Source organism: Trachurus trachurus, assembly GCF_905171665.1.
Source record: "Trachurus trachurus genome assembly, chromosome: 9".
NCBI lineage: Eukaryota > Metazoa > Chordata > Actinopteri > Carangiformes > Carangidae > Trachurus > Trachurus trachurus.
This window is the reverse complement of record NC_139895.1, coordinates 31,629,158-31,654,792: the sequence shown is the minus strand read 5'-3', so window position 1 is coordinate 31,654,792 and position 25,635 is coordinate 31,629,158. Positions and strand designations below refer to the sequence as shown.

At 44.2% G+C, this 25,635-nt stretch overlaps 1 protein-coding gene across 1 annotated transcript in view; it reads right to left on the bottom strand.

The window, feature by feature from the left end:
* Positions 1 to 24,887, bottom strand: part of abca2 (ATP-binding cassette, sub-family A (ABC1), member 2) — a gene marked incomplete at its 3' end in the record, with an annotated part of 98,757 nt that extends 73,870 nt beyond the window's left edge. Inside the window, exons 1-6 of the mRNA XM_083979089.1 lie at positions 24,672 to 24,887; positions 21,423 to 21,781; positions 18,840 to 18,999; positions 12,894 to 13,022; positions 12,592 to 12,759; positions 10,073 to 10,169 (exon numbers count right to left, since the gene is read on the bottom strand). Of these exons, the coding sequence (XP_083835215.1) occupies positions 10,073 to 10,169; positions 12,592 to 12,759; positions 12,894 to 13,022; positions 18,840 to 18,999; positions 21,423 to 21,781; positions 24,672 to 24,872 (1,114 nt within the window). The 5' untranslated portion in view covers positions 24,873 to 24,887. The remainder of the gene's footprint in view (positions 1 to 10,072; positions 10,170 to 12,591; positions 12,760 to 12,893; positions 13,023 to 18,839; positions 19,000 to 21,422; positions 21,782 to 24,671) is intronic.
* Between the last annotated feature and the right edge of the window lie 748 nt (positions 24,888 to 25,635).

Here is a 25,635-nt window from a genome sequence, read left to right as displayed (position 1 = left end):
TATCTCCTCCTTCGTTGGTTTACGAGGTTGTGGAGTCCCTCTGCTTAAAATCTGAGGCTTTGAAATCGTCTGCCGTTTGAATTATCTGACCAATCTGTGTGCTTTAATGAGATGCACTGGACAAACGTGGGCAAACTGCTATTTTGCGCCGGCATATCATTAGTGCAAAATAGTGTTAGGCCTATTTTTTTTTTTTTTTGGGGGGGGGGGGGGTTGCGGTGGGGTGGGGTAGGCTTTTAAAAGATTTGTCGGAATGGCAACACGTTTCAAAGAGAAAAAACTACCGCCATTCCGACCTTAGGAGACGAAAATTGTCGGAATGGTGGGATGTTTATTAAAGGGTAAAGTGTTGCCATTCCGACAATTAGGGCCTAATGTCGGAGTGGCGGCATGTCGGAATGGCGGTTGCCCCCCGGACGTGTCACACCCGCGTGCTTTGACGCCTGTGCAGCAGACAGCGCCTGACGTGTAATGTAGTTTCCTCATTTACTTATGGCCCCCCGTTCACGCGCACGTTCACGCGTGATGACTGCTGCACGCTGGTAATCACACTACGCGTAGTGACCACGTGTAACATTCATGCGTTTTTTAGCGAACGCACACATTCACGCTCGCATGAAGATGATTGAACATTTTTGTCAGGCGCTCACGCGGAAACGATGTGCGCAAATTGTGTCACGTGTATGGGGTGAAATCAATGTCAAAACAACCGGAAAGACACGCAGCGACGTGTGTGCACGCATGGTTACTTTGTTACGCGTGCGTTGTTACGCGCAGGTTGTATTTCACACGTGACAAAAGCTGCGTACGTATGAAGCAGCATGTGCACGTCTGTCAGTCACTGTTTGACAAATTGTTACGCGTTCACACACATGCGGTCGCAGCAGCAAATTGATCTACACCGTGCGCACCACTCTGCGTAACATAACGTGTAGTTGGCCTTTTCATTTTAGTCAACCAGGGGAGGCAGCAGTGAGCCAGACTTTGCCTGCCGGACGGGAAATTCAAAAGAAGAAGAAGCAGAAGGAGGAGAAGAAGGAGAAGGAGAAGGAGAAAGGAAAAGACCCATGAGATAATTATATTATAGACAGGAGGAGGCTTGATGTCATGTCCTTTTATGCTCCATGGTTGACACTGATTCTGCATTGATATTTCAATTTCAACCTTCCTGATGGCTCGACAGTTTTGTTACAGTACCTATATAATTATTAATAAAGTGTAAAAAAAAAAAAAAAAACTCGGCCGGGAGTGTGTTGGGTCCGTGTACGTTTCGTTAGTTTGATTTTTCCTTTAAACCGAACTGTCAGAAAACGAAAGTCAGCTGGCAATTTGGTTTTCCGTTTTAAACCAAAATCCAAAAAACCACAATTCAGGCTGGTTTTTTGGTTTTTTGGTTTTTGGTTTTAAAACGAAAAAACGAGGAAACCAAAATCAAATTACGGTAAAATGTTGATTGTCTTTTTGTTTTTGATCTTAAACAACACATTAACGCCGATGACAGACCGGAAGTGTCGGAACTTCAAAATAAAAGCCCAGTGAATTGCGTTATAGCCACAGACTGTAGATGAATGGCCTATAAAATCTTTTTTTTCTTTGTAAATGTTGTGTTTTGAGCACATGGATACATTTTCACAGCTGTGCTTATTTTTACACATAGCGAAGCTGATCGTTAACTCATCTTCCTCATGTACTGTTCTCCTCACTGCGCTGGGTCTCTGTCTCCATTGCGCACGCTGTAGCGCTTCGCTTCCACTCAGTCAGATCATTTTCACAGCGGACTTCTGTGACGGCTCCACCATGTCATGAGACAAACATGCAAGAAGTAGCGCAGTTTATTGTGTTTCACCGGCGAGGAGCTGTCATTACGCGCGACCATTACGCACGGCGATTCCCCTCATCTAAGCTGCCAATAGAGTGCCCTGTGCCGGGAAGGGAGCCTGATGAAATCCCGGACTGTAGCCGAGGTCTGGGACTGGATCACATGTGACTGAAAAGAGTAGAAAAGAACCATAAAGGGGCCGCTGCCACCTGCCAAATATGCCCGGGGTTGGAGATCTCAGGGTCGGGTTGAGTCTCTGAGAAGAGCTGGTCTATCACCCAGCCCCATGCAGCATTATTCCTCAAGGTGGCGAACGTTACTGCAGCAGATCGTAATATAGCTACATTCCTCAAATAACAAAACAATCAGCCGGTATTCAATTAATAGCCGGGTCTCATATAATGGCGTTCAAGCCATAACATTTTTTTAAAACTATCTGCCGCCGCCTGGGACAAACTGAGGAGGAAATGTTCAGAAACTCTTAGTGGACTGTCTGTGAAGACTGACTGGAGTGAAGCTGACCTCATGTGAAAATGCTCTGACTGACCTGGGAGCGAAGCGCTGCAGCGTGCGCAACGGACAGACCGAGGCACGTGAGGAAGATGAAATAATGATGAGCTTGGCCGCTAATGTGTAAAAAATAAACACAGTTGTGAAAATGTATCCGTATGCTCAAAACACAACATTTACAAAGAAAAAAAAAGATTTCATAGGCTATTTATAGGTTACAGTACAGTCTATGGCTATAACTCAATTCACTGGGCTTTTATTTTGAAGTTCAGACACTTCCAGGCTGTCATCGGCGTTAATGCGGGAGTGAAGCTGACCTGAGAGGGACAGCCTCCGGAGCCCGGTTGGGACCGGAGACGGGCCGCAGAACACGTTGTGAAAATGATCTGACTGAATGGAAGAAAAGCGAAGCGATACAGCGCAGCGGAGAGAGACCCAGCGCAGAGAGAGAGAACAGTACATGAGGAAGATGAACTATTTAACGATCAGCTTGTCACTCATGTGTAAAAATAAACACAGCTGTGAAAATGTATCCATGTGCTCAAAACACAACATTTACAAAGAAAAAAAAAGATTTTATAGGCCATTCATCTACAGTCTGTGGCTATAACGCAATTCACTGGGCTTTTATTTTGAAGTTCCGACACTTCCGGTCTGTCATCGGCGTTAATGTGTTGTTTAAGATCAAAAACAAAAACACAATCAAAATTTTACCGTAATTTGATTTTGGTTTCCTCGTTTTTTCGTTTTAAAAACAAAAAAACAAAAAACCAGCCTGAATTTTGGTTTTTTGGTTTTTGGTTTGAAACGGAAAACCAAATTACCAGCTGACTTTCGTTTTCTGACAGTTCGGTTTAAAGGAAAAATCAAACTAACGAAACGTACACGGACCGTGTTGCAGCTATTCAGGTGCACAAACCTAACGCACATCCCCAGCTGTCCCAGCAGTTGTCAATGAACTGATTACGTGCGGGGGGCGTGGTTAACTTACAAATGTTTGTATTCATTTGTGTCTGCAGGCCATGTGTGAGCAAAGTAAAAGAAACAGAAACAGAACTCTCTCGTTTTTCCGTTTAAAAAAAAAAAAAAAAATGTTGTTTTTCTGTTATTCTGTTTTAAAACAAAAACAGAATAACGTGGAAAATTAAGTCTTTGACCTTTTTATTGTTTTGTTATTATGATATTTGGAAACTTCGCTCCACAGCGGCCAGGTCCCGGAGCAACTCTCTCCACACCCCCCGCTTGCGTCCCCACCCCTCGGCCGGAGCTCCGTGGTCAATGCCATCCCTACACCAGAGTTCCCCGGGTCACGCTGCTGATCCGCCCCACGTAGCAGGCAGCTCACAGCGGCCTCCTCCTACAGCGGATCGCTCCGTCCCGGCTGTGGAGCGCTGGAGGAGGAGGCCACTGTGAGCTGCCTGGTCAGCGGGGCGGAGCAGCAGCGTGACCCGGGGAACTCTGGTGCAGGGATGGCATGGACCAGAGAGTGACTCCGGCCGGCCGCTGTGGCCAGCTGGGACACGGATTATTCTCTCTGTCTTCATTGAACAAATAAATCATGTCATGCAACAGAGCCTATATATCTGATCTCGTATTGGATCGATTGCACCATCTACTGGATGAAAATGGAACACAGAACAACTACACTACGCGTCACGTTACACGTAGTGCTGCGCGGTTCCAGGGTGCCATTCCGAAGGGCCGCCACTCCGAACGTTTACTTTAATTTGTCGGAATGCCGACCTTTAATTATTTATGGGAAAAGGGTGCCATTACGAACCTGAAAGAAAGGGTGCCATTCCGAACCTGAAAAAATCTTGAATGGTTTACGGCACGGAGTAAACAAGCTTAATTGCGGTGGTAGCGTAGTGGTCAGAGCATCTGCTTTTAACGCGGTGGATCAGGGTTCGACTCCCGGGGGAAATACATATTAACTGCGATTTTATTGGCCTCTACCTAACCTTTTTACTAAACTTAACCAACTCCTTTCTACATTGCCTAAACCTAACCAAAGCACAGAGCAAGGACATTTATTTTCAGCAGGAGTGCCGCGGCTGCATCAGACCATGGATGTAATGCATCAGACTCGCACCTGGGTGAAACTTTGGAGGCGGAGTGGGAGGGGGAGGGGCCGGTCGGGCGCTGTCCCCGCGGCGCGTCGTGTCAAGCCAGGCAGGAAGTCAAACCACGAGAGAATCCGGTCAATTTTCAAAATAAAACACATTCGGAACGGCGGCCCCTCGGGAAGTTCGAAATGACGGACCTTCGGGAATTTTCGGACTGGCAGACCGTCGGAATGGCGGTCCTTCGGAATGGCGGTCGCCCCCCGTGCTGCGCACCGTGCAGATCGACTTCCGGCCGTGAAGCAATAAATTCTGCGACCGCACGCGTGTGTGAACGCCTAACAACATTAGTCAAACAGTGACAGACAGACGTGCACAATCTGCTTCATACGAACGCAGCTTCTTGTCACGCGTGACACAGTTTGCGCACGTCGTTTCCGCATACGCGTGAGCGCCTGACAAAAATGTTCAATCAGCTTCACGCGAGCGTTAATGCGTGCGTTCGCTAAAAAAACGCATGAATGTTACACGTGGTCACTACGCGTAGTGTGATTACCGGCGTGCAGCAGTCATCACGCGTGAACGGGGGGCCATTATAAGTCAATGAGGAAACTACATTACACGTCAGGCGCTGTCTGCTGCACAGGCGTCAAAGCACGCAGGTGTGACACGTCCAGTTGATAGGTACGCACGTAATATGACACGATTGTACCGGCATACACGCGTGACAAGAAGCTGCGTACGTAGGAAGAACCGTATCTTTGTTTGCCTCTTCTCCGAAGAGTTCTGGTGGAGCGTGTGCGGGTTATACTTATGGCCCCCCTGTGGCCCCACATGGCATGGTTTTCGGCGATCCCACCTCTGCTGGACGGGTCGCCATGGGAGCTCCCGCACCGGAGGGACCTGCTCTCCCAGGCGAACGGAGCCCTGTTCCACCCCTTCCCGGCAGGACTCAGGCTGGTGGCTTGGCCCCTGAGAGGGACAGGCTCCTGGCCTTAGGGTTGCCGGAACCTGTGGTGGCGACCATCCAGCATGCCCGGGCATGCAGTCCCAGCTGGAGGCACAGAAGGCTGCAGTAACACTGCAAGGGTTGGTGGCAGCAATCAAAGCAGTGCGTATCCGTGAATTTGCCCTGAGTGCGGAGGACTGCATCCTCATTTCCCGGTTTCTCCGGGGGGCCCAGAGACTTACTGTGCGCTCCACCGGTCCTGCGGTTCCTCCTTGGGACTTGGATGTTGTCCTTGGGGCCCTTCAACGTCCCCCCTTCGAACCCCTTGGGGATACTCATTTGAAGTGGCTTTCTGTGACGACCGCCTTCCTGCTCGCCGTCACCTCGGCCAGGAGGGTGAGTGAGCTCCAGGCCTTGTCAGTCCATAGTGACTGCTGCCGGTTCTCCCAGGACGGTTCGGTTGTGGTTCTCCGCCCCAACCCGGCCTTCCTGCCGAAGGTCCTCACTGAGTTCCACCTGTCTCAGTCGGTTGAACTCCGGTCTCTCTCCTCTCCAGTCTCGGGCGAGGAGCCAGAGCGGGGCCAGTCTGCCCTGTGCCCGGTCAGGGCCTTGACCGAATACATGCAGCGGACACGGGCTGCATGCATAACAGCAGTGCATGGTAAAAGCGAAATTCATACGGTCCGATCGTTTTGCCAACTCCCATCTGGGGCAGGCCCTTCAAGGTGGGAACTTAAATGTACCAGCACCATGCCCACTCCCCTCAGCACCCGAGTTGGGGCAGGTGCCATTTGTGATTGTAGCAGATGAGGCTTTCCCGATGAAGACCTTTCTCCTCCGCCCTTATCCTGGGAGACATCTGCCAGAAGGGTGTTCAATTACCGCCTCTCCAGAGCCCGGTGCAGCCTTTGGCATTCTCAGCCAGTGTCGGAGAGCGTATCAACGCCGGCTGCAAGTCAGACAGCATCATCAAAGCCACCTGTATCCTCACAAACCACCTCTGTGGTGCTGATGGAACCCAGAGTGCTGATGTTGATGACAGTTCAGATGCTGTGGATGGCAGTGGCCTTAGTGCCATCAGGAGTCTCCGAGGCAACAGAGCATCAGCTGAAGCACTGAGGGTGCAGGATACAGTCCGCCAGCATTTCACCTCACCTGCTGGCCAAGTCCCGTGGCAGTATGACCAGGTGCACTGTGGACTCCCTTGACTTTTCTACTGTGCTGAATTTTCTGGTTGCTAGAATACCCTTGTAAATATTATTTAATCTACTGTTTAGGTTGTAAATATTCATAATTTGTAATGATTTCCATGTGCAACTGCAATTTTAAACTTCAATGTTATGAATTCTCTGTGTTAACTTAATACTTACTGCTTCAAATAAATAATTATTTACACAATTCATTCATTTTCTATACCGCTTATCCTGCACTAGGGTCACGGGTAGGCTGGACCCTATCTCAGCTGACTTTGGGTGAGAGGCGGGGTACACCCTGGACAGGTCTATCACAGGGCTAATATTTACACAATGTCTTGTTAAAATAACATTCTTATTAAGTGTCATAGGATTTAAAGGTGTTGACAAGGAAATATATACAGGGAGAAAAGGTTACTTCACCAGATGATAGAAAATCTTTATTTTTGATGCACAACTATCCACCAGAAACAATGTAAGATCAATCACAGAGCTGTGTGAATCGTGAGTGTTCTGGCTCTGAATATCAAAATTCTGCTTGAAAGACAAGCTCTTGCATTTTCATTTTCAGCCATGATTGCTTAGCCAGAGACAGCCTTCTCATGACTCATGAGAAAATGATGAATGTCATCTCTTTCCTGCCGCTCTTTAGCACGCTGCTTCCTTTCTTCTTTTCTCTCCAGATATTCTTGGAGTAAATCCCTGCTCCTCCTTTTAGGTGCCCTTGCAGCAGTAGCAGCCTCTCCCTCACTCTCCTCTGACTCTTGCCCTGTCTCCTCCATCTCCTCATCCTGCTGTGGGAGGTCCAGATTGCTGTGCACCCTGTCCGAACATATGATAAGTGTCCCCCTGTCCTGTGTCAACTGAATGAAGTCCAAAGGAGGACTGTGTACCCTCCATCCAAACCTGCATTCTGTATTAACTTGTGATGACTACAAAAATGAATAGTTATTACTTTTTTGTGTAAAAAAACAGACAGGTTGGGGCGCCTAGTGGCACAGTGCAGGCGCCCCATGTGTTGAGGCTGTGGCCCTCGTGCACGCGCCCCTGGTTCGAATCCCGCATCGGACGGCCCTTTCCTGCGTGTCATTCCCCATCTCTCTGCCTCCCCATTTCCTGTCTCTCTCAACTGTACTGTCAAATAAAGGCATGAAAAAGGCCAAAAAATATATACTTTAAAGAAACAGACAAGTAAACAAAAGGGAAAATTCACTTATGTCTTGAAATCGGCAATTGATAGAGAAAGTAAATCAAAACTAATTTTTCATTGCTGTGTTTTTGTTTAATTATCTGATATGCTGAGGCATATATCAGGCTGAAAATGACTGCATTGTGCAAAAGCAGTTAAGGATATAATCAATTCAATAGTTATAAAGTGTGTGTATGTAGCCTACCGAGGTGGACAGTGTCTTACAATACCAAACAAAACAGTGTAAACTACATTGCATATTTGTTGAATCTAGTTATCACACAAGTTGAGAACAGCTTTGGACAGAGGGCACATTTCATTAGTGCACAGTCAGTTCCAAATTACACAACTCAATTTATGTACAAAAAATTGAGGCGGCAGTGGCTCAGGTGGTAGAGCGGGTCGTCCAATGATCAGAGGGATGGCGGTTCGAATCCCGGTTGCTGCCGTAGTGTCCTTGGGCAAGACACCTTACCCACCTTGCTCCTGATGGGTCGTGGTTCGCGCCTTGCATGGCAGCTTCCGCCATCAGTGTGTGAATGGGTGAATGCGATGTACTGTAAAGCGCTTTGGGTATCGTTTCAGGTATAGTAAAGCGCTATACAGACCATTTACATCATTTACAAATGATGTACAGTACATCATTTACCCACATGATACAAATGAAAAATAATGTGTACTAATTAACTGTCTAACAGACCATAGGAGAAAGACTACTTGAAAAAAAATTTGCTACCTGTAGACACCCTGCTTGACTATGAACTACAGGTAAACTAAGCTGTGGATGTGTCCAGGAAAGACATTACATCCATGTATTTCCACTCCTTCTTTGCTTTCCCTGCCTGCCCACTCCTTGTCTCTTTTTCTTCCCTCTCCTTCCATACATGGGCCTCAGGTTTTTCCACAGTCTCTTTTTTCTCAATTAAATCATAAAAGGTACAACATTAAAATTACCATGTTTGTCATTTTTGTTTACGTTAGCAAAACTGGCATTGTTGTGCCACTGCCGTCTTGTTACCAACTCTACTGCATCTAACAACAACTCACTGTTCGGGTCCATGCCTATGTTCCCACAACCTTATGTTCCCACAGCCCTATGTTCCCACAGCCCTATGTTCCCACAGTTCTAAGATTTTTCTCAAAATTAGGCCCTATGTTCCCACTGGACTCTCTCTACCTATCTGGACTCTATCTATCTGGCCTGTCTAGCCTCTACCGGGTCTTTTTACTAAACTTAACCAACTCTTTTCTTCATTGCCTAAACCCAACCAATGGTGGGACCAAAGGGCTGTGGGAACATAGGGCCTAATTTTCAGTGACAACAAAAGTTAGAAATGTGGGAACATAAGGCTGTGGGAACATAGGGCTGTGGGAACATAGGAATGACCCCTGTTCGGCGATGCTTTGCCACACATTATCCTTCAATTCGTTATCCTTGTAATTTTTGTGTCCCTTGTCAAATAACACAGGGTGATGAGAGACGCAGGTTATCAGTAGATCCGCCATTGTTGTCACAGTGTTGTGACGTTACCTTTTTTCACGCTACATGACTGGTTGATGCGTTTAGTCGTGAAAGCTCAGAAAAATCGACCTCGCTGCGAAAAAAAACCACATTTGCGGTCGGTGTGAAAGGACTCGTGATGAAAACTGGGGTTCGGAAAAAAATGTTGACGCGCAAATTATTCGCACGAAAAATACGTCTCCGGTGTGAAAGGGCTGGTTATGTGCCACAGCCTTTAACTCTTTGACTGCCAGCCATTCTCACAGCAGCTACCTCCAGCTTGCCAGGCATTTTCCAGCTTTTTGACTGATTTTCTTTGACCCACCATGTACTCTTACTACATACACATTCAACCCATCAAATGAAAGAAGAGAGTCCCTTCTTTCCAGCAAAAAAGACTGTGTTTCTATGGGTTAGTTTAGCCCAAAAAGCCATTTTGGCACCAGAATCTTGAGAAAAATAAGTTTTTGTGTTGGCTGTCATTTTCAGGTCTACCAGTACAATTTGCTCCATTATATTTTGCTTTAGTGACACCTCAACATCTCTTCTCTTGTTAACAACAACAATCAACACTGACAATAAACAAGAGGTTAGGGTTTACAGGACGCGTTTGTGTCACGGTCTCGTGGTGCCACAGAGACGAGAGCTGTGACACCGGGTCCGAGGCTCTGATCATGCAGGTTTGGTTTTCAGTAGCGATGTGGAAGGCAGAGAGCCTCCACTCTCCCACAAGTCATTTATCTAACATCACAATTAGTCCCAAGCTGTATAATGACGGTAAAAATGAAACATAAATATAAATATCCTGCATAGTTCTTCTGCTCTGTGCTATGCTATGCATGACTTACTGGCAAACACAGACACGTTGTCCTGGTAGGCCTGGTTCAGCGTGTAGTTCACAATGCTGTCCTCATCAGGAAAGCCCTTGAAGACATCCACACTGACCTGAAAACACAGCAGGAATTAATAAACCATGGAACTGCAACACTGGCATGTTTGCAGTGGAATCAGTCATGTTTTTTTTTGCCTTTCCTGTCTCCTGATATGGTGGTAATTTATGAGATTCTGTTCGCCATCTTAGATTCATACCACTGGTATAGTGGTAATGGGCAGCGGGGATGCGCCATCCTTATTTTTTTTTTAGCATAAAAAAAACGACAACTACAGTAAAACCATAGACTGTAAAAAGAATGGACGTAGCGTCCGTGACGTCACCCATTGGTTTTGGGGAGTCGTTTTTGTGACTCAAATATGGCGGCCTGAACAGCGCCATGTTGGATTGGCCGGCCGAGAACCCGCCCACTGGCCTCGAAGCAGCTGTCTCCGGAGCTGCTCGGACCTGTCACTCAACGTTTCTACGCCCTAATTGGCCAGAGTTTTAACCTAATAACAGTAAAACGGTAGAGTTAAAAAAAAATTCACCCCCCTCAGAGTGTGTGCGGGGGTAGAAACTATCGATTGAGAAAAAAAAACGTTCTGACACCAGGCTTTGATCATGTTTATTGAGGATGTAAAATCGGCGATTTTAACATGGGGGTCTATGGGGAATGCTCCCTTCTGACACCAGCCCCCAGAGGAAGCCGAGGGGATTGCAGTTTTTTGAACGCGGAAGTGAGCTTCACTTCTCAGACCCACAACTGCCCCCTTGAGTAAAACCGATAAAGCAATGGACAGAATATCTGATGATTTGCCTGAAATGCCAATTTAAGGTAGTGCTGTTAAAATACAGGATCGTCCTGTGTTTAAAATTAAACAGTGAATCCTATATTGAGCCAATACGGAACAGGGTTTGTCCTGTATTTCCAAGTTGTCTTGAATGCAGCATCATCCCACCCACAAGACCTGTCTATCTCTGTCCGTGATTGGGTAAAACCTGCTGCCACTGGTGGTTTGATCACAGGGTTACATGCTGTCATTCTGACATCCCACCATTCCGTCATACTGCTATTCCGACATGCGAACATCCCACCATTCCGACAAGGCTCTCAATATAAGGAAATATGCGTTTCTCAACAGGTGACTGCCTTCTTTAAGACATTATACTATTTTATTTTTTATTTGGAGAGGTAGTGCACATTAATTAACTTTTCTGTAAAAGTGCCATTGTTAGCCAGAGGCTAGTTTTCAACTGCAGTCCTCCAGAAAGATGTTAAAAATCCATTAAAATATACAAAAGAAACACAAGGATCATAATATATAAAAACAGGGACACATGAGACATAAAAATTATGATTAGATATGATATAGAATAGAACATATCCAAACAGAAACCAGCAGACAATGACACTAAATGAGAGACAATTAATATGATACTACAAAAAACAAAAACAACAAATAATATTACACAAAAAAAAACAGGATGTATAGTGCAATTAAATACATTTGGGCAAGACATTCTTCATTGCCTAAGCCCAACCAGTGCAAAATCTTTTGGGGAAAAAATACACTATTAAAGGAATTGTCGGAAAGGCAGGATGTCTAAATACCGTCATTCTGACCATATAGGAGGCAAAAATTGTCGGAATGATGGGACGTTTGATAGAAAATTAACTGTTGCTATTTAGACAATTAGAGGCCTATGTCGGACTGGTGGGATGTCGAAATGGTGGTTGCCCCCCTGATCACAGACGAGGGGGGAAATTCAAGCACTTGGCTCAACAGTGTCTGTGACAATGACTATAGTTGTAAATTATGTTGGCGAGTGTTATTCCTTTTCCTTTTCAAAAAAAAAAAAAACAATATCCCAATTTGGGGGAAATTGTTGTTTTGTTTTTACATCTGATAGGGGTCTTACGGACTGTTCTATGACCCCTCTACCCTGGGGTTATTTCAGAGTGGATGGATGAAAATAAGTATAACAGTCTGTACTGACGAACATTTGCAATTGTTTGAGCTGCCTTTTTTTTCTTGAAATTAAAAGAATTGAGGTTTTCATTGACATGAAGCACGTGTGCCATGCAGTGTCTTAAACTGATGATATATTTTGTGAAATCAAGAGAGATCTGGAGTAATGTTTACAATTTTCAGCCACATTTCTGCCTGCTGTTAATATACTCATGATCAATTTTCATTTGCCATCTTTGATAGTGTTGTCTTGTCATGTCATCCCTTTACACACCATGCAACATTACTCTCGACTCACAATCATTTACATAATTTCTGTGACATTTTCATTCTGTTCTGATTCACAGACATCCTGTTATTGTGTGGATTTGCCTCCACCTAGTGGACACAGTTGACAATGCATGTGGAAATTCAGTTGTCTGTGGCCACATAGTATGTTCCATATTTGTTCTTTTTTAAACTGGATTTTGTTTAACATTATTAGTTTGATTTAAAAGAAAATCTCAGAAGCAACAATACCAACCTTAGACATGAAGTGCGTCCAGCCACAGGCAGCATTATCAATGGTGTCCAGTTGCTCCAGCAAAGTCGAGGTGTTGGGAAGACTGAAGTTTCCCTCCATCAGACCTTGCCTCAGCTCACTGTCTGTGCCATTCAACACCTTAGGGTGCTGCTTAAGTTCTGAGGACAACTGGAACAAGAGGAGAAAGAAAAAGAATGATCTGTAAACACACAACCTAAAAAATATCAATGCGTTGATTTTTCCATGATGTGATAGTTTTATATAATTTCTGTCAAAATATTATTTATTACAGACATGTGTACCTGCTGTAGCCACACCAGATGGCTGTGCAGTCGGCCCTCCTCCAGAGAAGTCCTGAGCTGGGCAGAGATATTCAGCCACACCCGGGTGTAGTGTGTCACGTTCCCAACAAAAGCAAATGTCTCATTTGCCTAGGTGTAATAAATTTCCATTAGTTTTTGCATGAATTCACTAATCTCTCCAACCACAATCCTCACATATTCTCTAGTGTCTCCACCATCTTTTGCACACTGGCACAGATGGGGGACTGATAGAGCTGCTGCCATAATCTGTGCTACGTATCAGAAAATCCAACACACAAAGGGTCTAAGGGATGAGACAAACTGTTTGTGAAAATGGGCTATACAAATAAACCTGCATTGTCTTGCCTTGTCCAATATGTATTAACCAAAAACAATGACAAACATTGCACAGAAAACCTCAAAAGTCTCATTAGGCTTTAAAAAAAATGTGTCTTGCAATATATACATTAGTACAAAGTAAAGACAGAAATCTTATAAAATACAGTTTTGTTTAAGAGAGCAAAAAATGGACACAACAACTCGATGCTGCAATATTACTGATGTGGTCAATTTCTGAGGTTTGAGAGGCTGCCATACTGTGTAATGTTTGACTGATTGCCTGGTTACACTGCCGCTTAAGTTTGACGTGAGTGGAAGGAGCGGGGCAGTGTGGGAAAAAGTCTTGTGGACTGGTAAGGCAGACGCCCGGGAAAAAGGAAAGTGATTAAAAGACAGGAAGAAGCACCCTTAACCTCCAGATTGATTTTTTTTATGATTAATATTTTATTGGGATTTTTGAATATCACACATGTGGAAATGTTGATTACAAAACAATATTGAGACTTGTATACAGAAAGTAAGCAATAAACTATGTTATACAATGCTTGCACTCCAGGAAAAGGAGAAAAACAGCAACAAAAAGCAAGAAAAGAACAATCTAACAAAAGGATAAAACAGGACAGCACAACAGCAATACAATAAAATGAATTAATTATTTTAAAAAATAATTTAAAAAAAGGGGGAGGGGGGTAAAAGACAAATAATAATAACAGATCATAACGTGTTACATGCTCAGCGATGCTAGGTGTCGTGTTCAGATTGGTTACCATATCTCCTACACAGGGTCTTTCATATTGGACAAGTATCGTTCCCATTTCAAATTGAAGCTTTCCACCTGTATGATAGGCCCTCCAGTGCAGCCAGTCTGGCTAAGTGTGTGTGTGTGTGTGTGTGTGGGGGGGGGGGTAATGATGCCTTCCATTCTGAAATAATAAGTTTGCGCCCCAGCATCAGTGCCACCTGGACAACGTGGGATGGGAGGTCATCAAGTTGGGATGGGTCCCCCAGAATATACAACCTCTGGGAAAAGGGCATATCACGTCCTATAATCTTTGTAAAATTACTATGAATCTCAAACCAGAAGTCTTTTATGTTTGACAGCTCCACAGCATGAGTCAAGGTGCCTTCCCCGCTCTGGCATCTCCAGCAGTCTGGGTTTTATTTTAACTTGACTCTATATAGCTTAGAGGGGGTCCAATAGACTCTGTTCTGGATCTTGAATTGAACAAGCCTAGTTCTGAGTTCCCTGGACATCTTTTTCATGTTTTGTAAGATCCTACTCCACTCCCTGTCTGTGAATGAAACGTTGAGATCTCCTTCCCAAATAAGACACATTTTTTTTGGAAAGCTAAGTTTAATATCACTATCCACACCCAGGCCTGATCACTGCCAGACCTGTTGAATCAAGAAATCATTCAGTAGAACCTGTCTGACAAAGTAAAGTAGGCTGAGTGATCTAAAAAAAACAAACAGATAATGCTGTGGAAAAAAAAAAACATCTTGATGATCCCAGAGACTTTTAGGAAAATATTATGTGGACTGACAAGACTAAAAAGTTGAATTCTTTGGAAGGTATGGATCCTGTATGTAGTGTAAAAGTAATACAGTATTTCATAAAAAGATCAGTTAAACATTGTGGTGGTAGTGTGATGGTCTGTGGCTGCTTTGCTGCTTCGGGACCTGGACAACTTGCAGTAATTGATGGAACCATGAATTCTGGTCTCTACCAGAAAATCCGGGAACGTCTGACTGTCAGTTCATTGCCTTAAGGCAGGGGTGTCCAAACTACGGCCCGCGGGCCAACTGCAATATGGCCCTAGGTTACAGCGCATACAATCCTGCACACAGACACACACATCTGCATCTACAGGAGCCTTGGCGCATTTTCTCCACGCCGTCGCTGAGCCAACATACCAGAGATGGGGACTCGAGTTTGCGACTCGAACTCGAGTCGCACTTAAGTCGCACCCACAGAGACTTCAGACTTGACTTGGACTCGTGCCCAAAAGACTTCAGACTCGACTCGGACTCGTGTTTTGAGACTCGTGAACAATCTTTATTTTTTTTGGCTCGTGTCTCCCTCCTGACAGGACGACCGACGACCTTTTTTTTTCTTTTTCTTTTTTTTGTTTTGCCGTTAACACACACTACTGTAGCGGAGCAGCGCCACATGACCGGTAACGTTATTCAGATGGAGGTTAGATCTTCATATTGAACTCCTACAGAGTGCAGCCAAACACCAGTGTCTAAAGAGAGAGGAGCAGCAGAGCTCCTCTGACAGCGCAGTCAGCTGCTGCGGGTGAGTGACAGGTGACTGTGAACTGGCTTTTTTTTTCTTTTTAATAGCGGCACCGTCTATAGCCTACATGCACAACGCCCGTTTGTTGTGAAACTTTCCTTCACGGGGACTAGCTGCTGAATAACGAGCACATATCAGGCTACTGTAGGATAAATCCTCCTGTTTATTTATGTTTTTGCTGCGAAATATGACTGAAGGCTCGTATGGAAGTCTGTACGTGTCGACACGCCCCCATGAGTTGACGGAGCTAATTAAAAAATAATAACAACGATGCGGATCCAGAAAGGTTTGCTGCACATAAAGATGTGAGCTATACCACCCAGATCTAATGACCTATAATTAACAGCCTAAATCATTTTCCATGTTGTTCATCTGGGTTTTCTGAATTCAACAAAGCAAATAAAAGAGAAAAGGCCAGTGCAGAGGGGCAGAGCAGCCTTGATTCTTTCTTGACTCAGAATACAGTTTCCTTTAAAGGAAAGCTTTCATTGTGTGTTTTCTTCATATTGCATTGCAATATCCTGTTTAAAGTGATCATATAATAAACAACTAATCAATACTGTATAGAGAAAGGAGTGATAATAATACAGTAAATGCTTTGAATTTCTTAGATATAGCTGTGCAGTATCTTTAGTAGACCCGGTAGCAGCAGATGATAGAAGGGTCATTACAACCAGAAGAGACAGGAGACTTTTATTTTTTAGAGACTTGAGACTTGACTTGGACTCGTGACCAAAGACTTGAGACTTGATGAAGTCTCACCCCTCAAAGACTTGAGACTTGACTTGGACTCGTGACCAAAGACTTGAGACTTGACTTGGACTTGCAAAAAAAGACTTGTGAACATCTCTGCAACATACTACAGAATAAACGACAGGAGCAGCTCTGTGTTTTCAGCCAGAGTTTTCTCCTCCTCTCCCGGACACTGAACCCTCCGCCTCCGACACAAATAAAAAATATTTCGCTGGCTGGGTCTCCGGTGCGAGGCTTCAAACACATGACGATCCGTGACAGGCCAACTGACTCATCTCATGAACCGCTCCACTTCCACTCATATCCTCCCTCTTTTCCAACTTTCACTCCATCCTTCCTCCCTTTAGCTGCAGCTGCAGCTCAAACAAACTACATTCACGGCAGGAAGTGGTGCCGTTCCCGTTCGGAGATTGTTTTATCGCCCAGCCCTATTGTAATGTACTTAATTTTTTTTAATTCCATAAAAATCATTTGGTTGAGCTGTCTGTCATGATGCCACGCACCCCCACGCTAGATCAGGGTCAAAAGTCTGAAACTGAAAAAGAAAGATCTGAAACTGAAAAAAAGATTTGAAACTGTAAAAAACTAAGATCTGAATCTGAAAAGATAAAACATGCAACTGAAAGAAATATGATCCCAAATATCAATACCACAAGCTTCAGTTAGTTTCCCCAGGACACCAGTTCACACACCTTGTGACTATCAAGCCAACTATGATTTTTGTTGTGTGTGTGTGAATAAAGTGGGTGCATCGTGGGTGCATCGTGAAAATCAAATCAAAAATCATAACATATGAAAGTGAAAAATGAAAATAAATGATTTATTCAAAAGAATTACCAAAGTTGATCATAATTATATTTAACCTGAAAAAACGTTTTGTACATTTATTTTTATTTGGAATATGTTGATGTATTTTTCAAAATTCAAGATCAAAACTTTAAATTTCAATTTCAAATTTTAGTTTTTCAAGTACAAAACATTTGCCCCCGATTTAGCTCCATAGCCCTGCCTAATTGAGACCACCTTTTATTTGCTCAAACCTGTAGCTGGACCCGGCCCAGTACAGAAGACCGGAATCTGTTTTTAAGACTCTGCTTTTGGGAGACCCCTGTGACGCTTATACTGTAGGGGGGATTAGAAGGATTGTGGTTCTACCGTTAACCCGTTTAATCCCAAATTTTCCCCTGCAAAATAAGTGCATGCATTTCACTCCTTAGACCTCCCTAACACATAATATGTATGATACCTGTAACACATGTAAGATGTTATTCGTTTCATGTTGGTTAGTTGTTAATTGTTGCCAGTGGGATTAAATGGGTTGTAGGACATTAACCAGAAGACAGAATATAAGGCGCGTTTCCACTGCAGGAACTTAGGGGTAATTTTACGGGGCCAGCCCCCTTGGTGCGTGTCTCCACTGCCCCACAGGGCCGTTTACAGGAACCTTTACGGGGCCGAACAGAGTCCCTGCCTGGGGGTAGGAACTCAGATCAGCCCTGAAAAAGTCCCGGTGGAGCTTGAGATTTACTCTGTGCTGGTAAGACTCAAAGCAGGAAGTGACGCTAAGAGAAAGCCCCGAAATAAACGGCATTTTAAAAACCCAATATTACTAAAAACGCGAGCCGGCCGGAAAAAATAGAGAATAAGTCAGTAAAAGACGAGAGTAGTAGGCCTGGTAAAAAAAAAAGTGTGATAAATACGCGATTGCGGGATTACGTGACGATCGAGATGGCAATCCCATTTTTTTAAAAATATATTAATTTTAGAAGGTGATACTGCCGGAAAAAAACAAGAGCAGTAAAAAAAACAACAAAAATAAACGCTGCACAACAGCCACGCGATTATTGAAACTGTCTCATGTCGCCATAAGAGCCGGTGGGTCCTGTCTGCAGTGGAGACACGGCCACCGAGAGGGCTGAGTGAGAGGACGGTTCCTGTAGTTCCTACCCCCTCCTTTTACCAGGAACTCCTGCAGTGGAAACGCACCTTTACTCTGTCTGACCAAAGTTGGGACAACATGTATCCCCCCGGGGATAAAAAATAAATGACCAGAGGGGGCAACATCAAAAGTAGAGGTGGTAAATCCACTCACCCACCCCGGCAAATCGTATACCAATAGACTTGCCTGACCTAGCCTAATAAGGCCCCAGGTGTCCCTGTTTTCCCACGCATGATCTGATATCACCAAGTAATCAACAGCCCAGGAGCGCTGTTATAACCGGTTAAGGTTAGGGTTAGCGTTAGTCCTGGGCTGTTGAGTACTTGGTGATATCGGATCGTGCGTTTTCCCACAGTTGTTCTGCCTGGGAAATTTATATTCTTTCTTCCTTATTTCCTTGATGCTGGTGTGATTAGTTATGTAATCATTCATCAATCATTTTAAAATCAAAGTCTAGATCTTGTCTTTTTACCCAAGCTTTCAACCTCATGGCCGTCACCATCAAATGCTAACTGCTATATCCATGTGGAGAAAGCCCTTGAAAAAGCCCTGTATGAGCATTGTAGTGAACATTCCTGCTCATACACCTGGACCAAAAATATAGCTGTGCACTTGCCTTCTGGATCACTTTATCCACCTGAGAACCAATGGGGGAGTAAAGGATCTTGGGATTTGTAGTCATCAAATGAACCAGTAATCCTAGATTCCTCTGTTCTTTGCTGGTGAATCCCAAAGAACTCATATTCCCCTGCTTCAATGCCTCTGGCTCAATGATCCTGCAACAAGAAGCATTTGTTAAAGATTTGCCACAAGTGATGCATACATATTTCTCAACTCAGGCACCACATTTATTCAACCTGACCAGGCCACACAGGCTTGGATTAGGTGCTCTTTCACTGAATCTGTTATCATAAGCCACCTTCCCACTGAAATTAGCAGGTTGATGCTAGTGCTGCACGATTTGATAAAATATGCAATTGCAATTATGGTGGAAAATATTGCGATTGCAATTACGCTATTGTAATAAGTCTATTTGCTTGATTATCAAGCATAACACAGGAAATAACCATATTTTGTCTTTCTCAGCTCAAACATACAGTTCCAGTGTGCCATTCCGAAGGGCCGCCATTCCAAACCTGAAAAAAGGTGTCCCATTTCGAAAAGATGGTTAAAAGTGTTGTCGTAAAGCATATGGATTGATTGCTGTGGTAGTACAGTGGGTAGAGCAGTTGCCTGCCACACGAACGCACATTGGTATGTTTTTTGTCTTATATTATATTATCGTATATTAGCACACTGTGTATTATTAGCCGGCCGGGTACACATGGCCCATGTTAACCGAGCTGCCGGCTCGCGCCCTGCAGTGATCGTTTCATCTGGTCTATTTTCGTTTCAGAGAAGTGAAGCTCTACCTGTGGGAGCAGCGACGTACCGCCGGAGCAGCAGCTGCTCCTCACAGAGGCAGCAGCCCGTCTGAAGAGCTCGTCGGCCGGGCCAACCTCCGTCATCATTCCGGTGGAAAAAACAATCACTAATAAACATACCCACAGGTATTTTAGAGGTTTACCGCCGGGTGGTTATTCTTTTTAGGAGATAAATGTTGGTCTCATTGATTAAATCTAATAATTGTGGCAGCCGCATTCGTTTGACTGTGAAGATGTGAGAAGGAGAGGAGGAGAGGAGAGGAGCAGTGCTGCGGGTCTCTGTAGCCTATGTTCACAAATCCCCACATTGACGTCAATAAATAAATCGAAATAACCCCCTATCACGGATGTAGTGCACTATATGTAGTGTGTTCGCCATTTTGTAGTGTTGTTCGAATTCTCCACGATTAATTTCATCCACTATGTAGTGGATGACAAAACACCCACAATGCACCGCAAAATTGAGTGAACAAGCGATGTACACTACTTTCTACTCCCGTATCCCACAATGCAATTTTTGCCAGAGAAGGAGAGGAAGCTAATTAGCATGTTAGCTACGATTTACAGTATTTAGGTAATTTACCAAAAAAACTCCTGAGACGTCTTTCGTCTGCGACGGCCCAAAATCGCACAGTGTGTACAGGGCATAAGATAATCAGGCCATTTTTGTCCGTGGTCGGAAGGGGCAAAATCAGACAGATTATCTGTATGTGTGGTAGGCATAAGATTGTGAGGTGCTTGCCGTGGTAGTAGCCTACAGTGGGTAGAACAGTTGCCTTTGGCATGGGTGACTGGGGATCGAATCCTGAAAGGGGTGCATACTGGTATGTTTTTTGTCTTGTACATTGGCCCACTCATTATGTGCATTATTAGCTGGCCGGGGACACACCGAGAAGCGGAGCCACAGGGTTCAGCTTTAGGGCCAGTTCTCTTCATTCTTTACATGCTCCCGTTAGGTGACATAACCTGGAGGCACTCTACCAAAGCGCTCCACTCCCAGAATGCAGGTCTGTTAGTGACTCCCAGTATCTCTAAAAACAGACTGGGAGGTAGAGCCTTCAGTTACTGGGCTCCTTAACTGTGGAACCAGCTCTCTCCATGGGTCAGAGAGGCAGACACTCTAACTACATTTAAGTCTAGTCTTAAGACCTTCCTTATGACAGAGATTTAGTTAGGGCTGGTTCAGGTAGCTCTGAACCATTTTATAGCTACGCTGCTATAGGCTTAGACTGCTGGGGGACACATCTGATAACATGGAGCCCTCTCCTCTCGCACATTTTGAACTGTCATTATCTGCACTTTTGCACTTTGTAGTTTGGCCTTGTTGTCTGGCACTCTCTCTGTGTTCCCACAGATCCATTGGATCGGCTTGCATTGCCCCCTTACCCCCCTTTTCCCCTGCTGTTAAGCCAGCCTGCCCTCCCTTCCCATGAACCAGTCTGCCATCCAGTACTCCCATTAAGCTGGGCTGCTCTCCCTGCCTTTCCTCCCACCAGAAGCTGCCATCATCAGCTCTTGTTAACATTTCTATGTTTTCCACATTCTGTGTTATAAACTGTTTTTTGTCTGTATACAAATAAAATTGCCTTGCCTTGCCTTCCCTTACACGCTGTGACCTATCGGTTAACCGTCAGAATTGCTAGAAAGCTGTTTAATTAAGCTAGAAAAAAAAAATCCTGCATAGTTCCTCTTTAATTCATTCTGTGCAATGTGAACAACTCTTTCTTCACACAATCACAAATATTATGTCATAATTTGTTGATTTCTACACCCACCTGTTGTTCCCACACAGGATCGGCTGCAGTCCAGCCCAGAGTTGTACAAATGCTGAAAACTGAGAATGGGGGTTCTCTACATCCTCCTGCTTTCCTCCTCCCTCTGATCCTTTCTCCCCCTCCTCTGTGGAAATCTCTGTTGTGTTGGGGCCCCATGTGGTAGAGTTCAGTGGCCAGGTCAAGTTTAAAGAAGAGGCTGGAGATCGACCAGTACAAGCTCCTTTGGGCAGCAAGCGAGCGAGGCCTGAGAGTAGGTCCACGTCCTTGAGAAGCCTCTCTACATCTGCCAGGTCCTTCAGTAGAGCCCCAAGATGTGACTGAGAGACAGTAGCCCAAGAGTTGGGTTTCTCCATATCAAGCTGGGGGTGGAGGTGGAGGGGTAGTAGTGAGTAAAAAAATTGCTCCAACAGCTCCACTGTACATCATATAACTACCCTGCATGATAGTTTGCAGCCAGTGTTGTGTGACAGTGTGTATGTAAATGGGTGAATGAGAGGCAAACTGTTAAGCCTTGCTTTGGATTAAACATTTCAACACATTCTCTCAAAATATAATATTTTATATGTTTCATTGTAGAGCTGTGAGAAGAGCAGTCTCTCAGCACCTATCTGTCAGCCTGGATGAAAACAACATACATGTCTATATTTGCATATTATAAGATTTGATCACAAGTGATTATTTAAGACTCACGTGGAGATGTATTTTAAAGCAACAGTTATTTAGACATAGTTGCTAGAACTGTCACTATATTCTGATAGTAGTACATGAAATATGTAATTTAGGAAATAATCCAACTCCTCTGGTCCCACCTACAGCCTGTAATCATATTTGCAATCCAATGCTCCCCGAGCTGTTCCACCAGTTAAGGTGGAACAGGGCCTCAGCCACATCTCCATTAAACTGCAGAAAACTTTATTTTCACCTTGGATTACTATAGGCCTACATGAAATACATGCTGTTGTACCTATCCTCAGTGGGTTTCATCTGCCCATGTTAAATTATGTGTTGGGTGTTTGATCTTATCTGTGACTAAAAGCAGTTTAGACCACACTGAAAATAAAGACCCCAAGTAGGACTGCTTGATTATGGAAAAAAATATAATCATGATTATTTTGGGCAAAATTGAAATCAGGATTATTTACACAATTATGTCAAAACACATTCTAACTGAGAACTGTTTAACTGTGAAGCTAAGTGGCGCAGATACCACCTTAAAGGTCCCATATTATGAAAAACAGTTTTTTTCTGGTCTCTACATATATAAACTGGTCCTCCCTGAGCCTACCAATTCCTAGAATGAGGAAAGCAAACAGGTCCTGCATAGCCTCTGCAGCCAACCCACTGGTAAAACTGCGCTCCTACAGGCTGCGCCTGTGGCGATGTAACAACGGGAGTGAATTGCATAGGCCGGCCCCCTCTGCGCGAGAACACTCGCTGGACCACGCCTGTTTCTATGGCTGCACAGCAAGAAACTCCTGAGCTAAGTTGATGAAATACCGACCAATATTAAGTCATAAAGTGGTAATAATCTTTGCAGTGTACAGTAACCATGTTACTTAACAAAATAAAATGTATTGTAGACTGATCGGTTCATTGTAACACATTTATTTATTTACGTAAATGTGGTGATTTCAGTTTGTAGCCCAGAGGCAGTCCTGCTCACTTTTCATTCAAACAAACTAATGCGACTGCCACAGTTGTTAGATTTCATCAATGAGACCAACATTAATCTCCTAAAAAGAATTTAACCAGCCAGCAGTAAACCTCTAAAAGCGTGCAGATAAGTTACTTGGCTTGTTTTCTCCCCCAAGATAGCGACGGAGGTTGGCCCCGGCAGATCAGCTCAGACCGGCTGCTGCCGCTGTGACAGCCGTTGCCCTGGTCCCCGGTCAGGGGGCAGACTCTGCACTTCTCCCAAAACAAACGTTGGAGCAAATTTCCTAACAAGCGTTATAAACTGACCACAGACTCTGGTTTAAACTGTGACTTTCTCACATGAAAAAATATGAAAACTGTGACGTGTTAACAGCGCTAAAGCCAGAAGCAGCTTTACTGCTATGGCTGTCTGTTGCCGCAAAATGGTGATAGCGATGCTAATTTCTGTTAGCCCGTCTATAGGGTTTTACATTATACATTAGCATTAAGCTAGTGGACTTAATGCTTAGATGTGATACTGGCTGTGTGTGTTTTGAATGTTGTTTCAAGCCAAGTTTGGAACTATTGGGAGCTATATGAGCCATGTGACGCGCTGGCAGCGACATCAATTGCTCTGGCCATAGCGACACCACCCGTAAACATTAACGCATGCTACCATTAGCCACATCCTCTCCCTGAGAGGGGCGTGTAACAGGCAAGTCAGACGCTGACAGACGGAGCATTTAAAGATGCAGGCACAGAAACAGCCTGTTCTCAGTAGAGCTCATTTGAGTGACTTTAGACAGCTGAAATTCAGAACCACGGATCAGTTTGGGGCAATACATTTCGAATACAGTGTAGTTGGACGTCTGACAGCTGTGTGAAATTGATTACAAAGAGTATAATATGGGATCTTTAAAGCGAATCCTGCACATCCACAATGGGGATCACGACGAACTGCAAGTTTTTGAACCAGCAACAACAGGTCAGAGGTGCTAACTAACTAACTTACCAGCCAACGATGGCTCATTACGTTTGCTTTTGTGAATTAACCGACACATGTTGGTCAAACAATGAACAATCATTCATTTGTAGAACCATGTTGTTGTTACAGAGTTACCACTTTAGGGATATGAGGACGGTTTTCTAAATTGCCAGTTTAGTTATATCCCAATACACAGCGGAAAATGACCCAAAAATGTATTTCCCCGATTATATTAGTTTCATGATCGTTTGGAGCCAAAATGGAAATCAGGATCAGAATTAAATCAACTGCACAGCCCTAACGCAAAGTAAAAAATTGAATGGCATAAAAGTGTGTCTACCTGTGCCCACACAGACCTGTGATGTCTAATGAAGCCTAATAACTAAACAGACTAGTTTAAATAAGCACCAGTAACTCCTCAGTCTTTGCCTCTTTTTGTTTAATGTAACATGACTCTACAAGGTAAGGAATTGTTTGAATAATTTACTGTATCTGTAAACCCTTTGGCCTCCACAATACTTCAATAAGAGCCATATAAACCAAAAAAAAAGAATTAGGAATGGGAAAACATCCATTAGTACTGTATTACTATTTTGTGACAAAACAGTCAGTCAGACAAGTAGCTGTACCTTCTCAGCGACACTCTGTGTGCTGATTTGTTCTCTCAGCTCAAGGCTCATCTGCCTGAAACGCTCTGACCTTTGACCCTCCCCTCCACTGCACAATGCACTTCGATAGGCCTGCAACAAAGGCTGCTGCTTCTCAGGCACCAAAAGGATATTACTGAGCTCACTAGCCCCACCCTCACCACAGGTGAGGGTCTCCAGCATGGCTCCAGTCAATAGGATCCCCTATGGAAGACAGAAGCAGATTGATACATGAGATATGGGAAGAACAGCACATTTCAAGATTATTTTTACTTGGAGATATTCACATCAGCACTCTTTTTGTGAAGAGCAATGAGGTCAGTGGAGGCTGTAGTTAGGCAGACATGGACAGCAATGCCAACAGTGACAGCACCTACAGTATGGCTGCATGGTCAGCCAAAATCTTGCCATGCTCGCATTGCCCTGTAGGAAATGGTTATTGAATATTAACAGGTAACCTCAGGATGCAATTAATCCTCAATTAATCCGTTTGATGCACCGCTTGCTGTTGTAAGAATATAGCGTAGTTAGTTTGAGCTGCAGCAGCTGCAGCTAAAGGCTAAAGGGAATTATAAAGTGAAAGTTAGAAGAAAAAAAACCTAACCCGAAGCGACACCGTAGCAGCGCACATTCGGTGCAACACGCTTGTTTCTTTCATGTCCGACCGGCTTCTCCCTCCAGTGTCCGATCTCGGGCTGTGTCTCTTCTCTGCTCCATTTGGAGAAGATTACTGTTCTATATAAATCTAGTCGTACACATTAGAAGGAATGGAAGAAACTTTATAGCTTCAAGACCATCCAGGTCTTGCTGTGCCTTTAACCTCCTTCTCTATTGTCCCAAACAGTCTGACCACAACCACAAGCATTTGAAAGTCAGATGGCAATGTCACAAGAATGTTCCACTATGTCTTCAACCACATGCTGAAAGAGCTAAAAACCTGTTACCT